The sequence below is a fragment of the Chaetura pelagica genome, unplaced genomic scaffold, assembly GCF_000747805.2.
Source record: "Chaetura pelagica isolate M959 unplaced genomic scaffold, ChaPel_1.0 scaffold55, whole genome shotgun sequence".
Lineage (NCBI taxonomy): Eukaryota > Metazoa > Chordata > Aves > Apodiformes > Apodidae > Chaetura > Chaetura pelagica.
This window is the reverse complement of record NW_009953571.1, coordinates 5919885-5923315: the sequence shown is the minus strand read 5'-3', so window position 1 is coordinate 5923315 and position 3431 is coordinate 5919885. Positions and strand designations below refer to the sequence as shown.

At 42.0% G+C, this 3431-nt stretch overlaps 1 protein-coding gene across 1 annotated transcript in view; it reads left to right on the top strand.

Moving 5' to 3' along the window:
- The window catches only part of LOC104390438 (cytosolic phospholipase A2 epsilon-like), a 31956-nt gene extending 31637 nt beyond the window's left edge, over positions 1-319 (top strand). The window contains exon 20 of the mRNA XM_009999577.1: positions 111-319. Coding sequence (XP_009997879.1) covers positions 111-319 — 209 coding nt within the window. The remainder of the gene's footprint in view (positions 1-110) is intronic.
- Positions 320-3431: the final 3112 nt, after the last annotated feature.

Sequence of the window (3431 nt, the reverse complement as noted above, 5' to 3'; positions counted from 1 at the left end):
TCTTTCCCTCCAAATCTCCTTTTTCTACCTCTAATTGCTTAAGTGACCAATAAGAGCCATATGCTGCAGTAAAACCTTATCGGTGCATCTCCTTGTGATTTGTCCATTAGGTGTGGAAAGGACTCCTGAAGAGATGGCTGAAGGCAAAGTTGATGTCTCCAGTATCCTCTCCCCATTTACGACAAGGGAGGTGTGTTTCAGTGAAGAGAATTTTGACAAACTGGTGAAACTGACTGATTACAATGTCCTGAATAATGAGAAGTTGATAATTCAGGCCTTACGCTTGGCAGTGGCACGGAGGAAGCAGCGGAATTATTAACCACTGCCCTCTGGCTTTAACCTTCCATGTTGTATTTTTTTGGTTGTTTATTGTCTCGTGTGATTAAGATGTTTGATGCTTAGCAGTGTTACTTGTAGTATAAATTGCATCATCCTGAGGATATGCTGGACTCCAATTAATTCTATTTATGTGACTGTTCAGACAAATAGATTGGAATTTACCTGTGGTTTAATCCAAAACAGACTTCAAAGCAGGAAATCTGTGTTAAGTTTTGTTACCTTGTTATTTTATCAATTGATATATATGTTGTGTATAAATTTATATAGTTTTGTGTAAGGTAATAATGAAACATGTAATACATTAAAATGTGAATTAAACCAGTATTTGTGGTTCTTTCCTGTCAGTCTGAACAGCAATCTCTTGAACTGGAATTTCTCTGGCAAATGGCTAATCCCTTGTGTTGATCTTGCTTATCTTAATTATTGACACACTGAAGGTTGCAATCTCTGATTTGATTCTGTCCGCTACAAGGCTTTTATTTAACTGGCTTCATTCAGTAATCTTTGAAAATAAGTTTGTTACTAGCAGTGTTGTAAAATCGTATACAGTTTTCACCATCAATTAAAAAATAGCCCTGAGTTAGGTAATCTTTTTTTCACATGTTCAAACAAAACCTCTGAGCTATTTTTCACAGAACCACCTATATTCAGCCTAAGTAGTAGCTGTGTTGCCCAAATTTCATTTTCTCTTGGAGTTTCTGCTGACCGTCCTGTGTCACTCATCTTCACCTGCCTTGACTGTTCCTGAAAGATTACCTTTGCTGTTTCTCCCGGTGTGTCCTAAGATGGGAAGTGACTGCTAGCTGTTTGCAGAGTACAGCAATACAAGAAGGCCTTTTGAGCTCCCTTTCCGCCATATTTTTTGCAACTCTTCAACACTTGCCTGCCCAGGGTCTTTTTGCAGGAGTTGTCCTGAGAAAGTGATTCCTCCTCATAAAAAATCCTGGAAGTCTTCTTGAGGAGGCTCTCTCACAGCTCTGCAACAGGCAGATCACAAGCTCAGTCTTTCAGAACAGCAGTGCTGTGGAGCTGTGATACACAGAGAGGCCGATCTACAGCAGCTGAGGAAATGCTTGGGATTATAATCCTTTTGATAATAAAAGGCTCCTACTGTTGCAACGTACTTCAGACTGAGTCACCAGGGCAGAATTGGTGTTGAGATCAGAGTCTTGATTATGCTCAGAAGTGACAAACTTGTTTGCATGGAATGAAGATCTAGGAAATAGATGGGAGAAAAAAATTTATCTCCCATGGAAAAAACAGCTGGTGGTGCATTTTAGAGCAATTTGGGTGGTGGAAGAGGAGAAGTGGGACATGTTTTTCACCTATGAGCACATTCATTGTGTTCATGCACCTGAAAAACGCAAAAAACTTTTTTCAGGTACAGTATTGCATGTTTAAAACTAGATTATTAGCCCTCTATGTGTGAGGCAGATGAAATTGTGGTTTAGCTCCAGAACAGTAGAATATTAGCTCATGGGATCCCTCAGGGTCTTTCCCAGAGACATCTTTGGGTTTACTCCCATGGTTTCTAAACCTTTTTTTGCTGGAAATGAAACCACAGGATGGAAGATGCTTCAGTGTATTTTACAGGGAACACTCACTCACCAACCGGACAGAAAAAAAGCCAGACAGGTGCATGACACAGTTTAAGCCTGATTAACCCTGCTTTTCATCAGGGCTGATTAGTCCATCTTCTAACGATGCCTCATTACTGTACTGACATAGCTGTGCTGCATCCCAAATCAGCATTAGGGTATCTCTGTATTGTGTCCTGCTGGCTGGTATGAAATCTGCCTCTCCCTCTCCAAGGGAGTTCCTCCTACTCTTAGATCACTCTGTGGCTCTTTCCTGCAGCTTCCCCAATATTGTAGTTTTCTGTTTGAAATGGGGTGCCAGTAGTGATTTTTACTTTTTATTTTAAATTTCCAGATCATTGATGAAACCATGCAGTAGGCTTAAAACTGAGCAGTTTATAATCTCTTTAGTAATATTTCCCTTTGAGGAACTTTCTTTGAGTACTTCTTTTTGTGATCTGTTAGCTACCCATCCTTAATCTGTTTAATGTTTGGATGTCAATTGTTGCATCTAGTTCTGAAGTTAGACTTTCTTCAAATGCCATGTTTTATGAAATTCAAATGATATCACAGCTTTGATGTTACATTTATCAATCAGTTCTCAACTTACTGCAAAATGAAACAAGGTTATTGTTTTGTTACCTCCTGTGTACTCACTTTGTGTACTCCCTCACTGAGGTCTGGACCACCTCACACAATGCTAGCAGTGCCCTGAACAGTGAAGCCTTAAAAATGTGAGGACATAAGAGTGAGCTTTTAAAGCTTTGCCTTTGCAATGGGAACTCTTGCAGTTTCAACAGGTATTGGGGAATTGTTCTCTGCAGATTTGTCCTGCAATAATTGCCTGGCTGAAAAACTGCTTACTGCTGGAGTTGAGCCAAATGGAAGGTGAGATGTGGATTAAAAATTATTTCTAATGTGTTTTTAATCAAAGACCCACCTACTACCTCTAGGTAATAAAAAGCTGTGAAGTGACTTTTTTTATGCACAACAGTTTGTTTGGATGTGTTTGGCCACACAAGTCCTAGTTGCCCACTCCTGGGCAGGCAGATGAACCCTGGCTGGTGCTTGTCACCTCTACACAAGGGGCTGCAGTTTGAAAGACCTCCAGCAAGCAAAGGCATTGTGGCCTCCTCAAGAAGTGATGTGGATGCTTAAAAGTATAAAACCTCTGCTCAGTGCCCATAACTGTGAAGGGAAAATCCATTTCAGATCTGACTGTCCCTCTAGCTACAGCTGCAAAGGCCATCCTTCTGCAGTGCTTGGGGCCTGGGTGTCTGCACCTCGGAGAAGGTGTGCAGCATGCACTCACCTCCTGGGCAGCGAGGAGGAAGAGGAGGAGGAGCTGGGGATTGCTCAAGTGCTGGTGGCAGGTGAGGCGGGGCTGAGTCAGGCACTAACACACCTGCCTGCTTGCTCCCAGCAGCTTAAAGCAGGAGAAGCTGCCTGGCTGGGACTCCTCTGTACCCATCTACTGCCACCTTGTGCAGCTGGCTTGGGTGTGGGAAGACCACG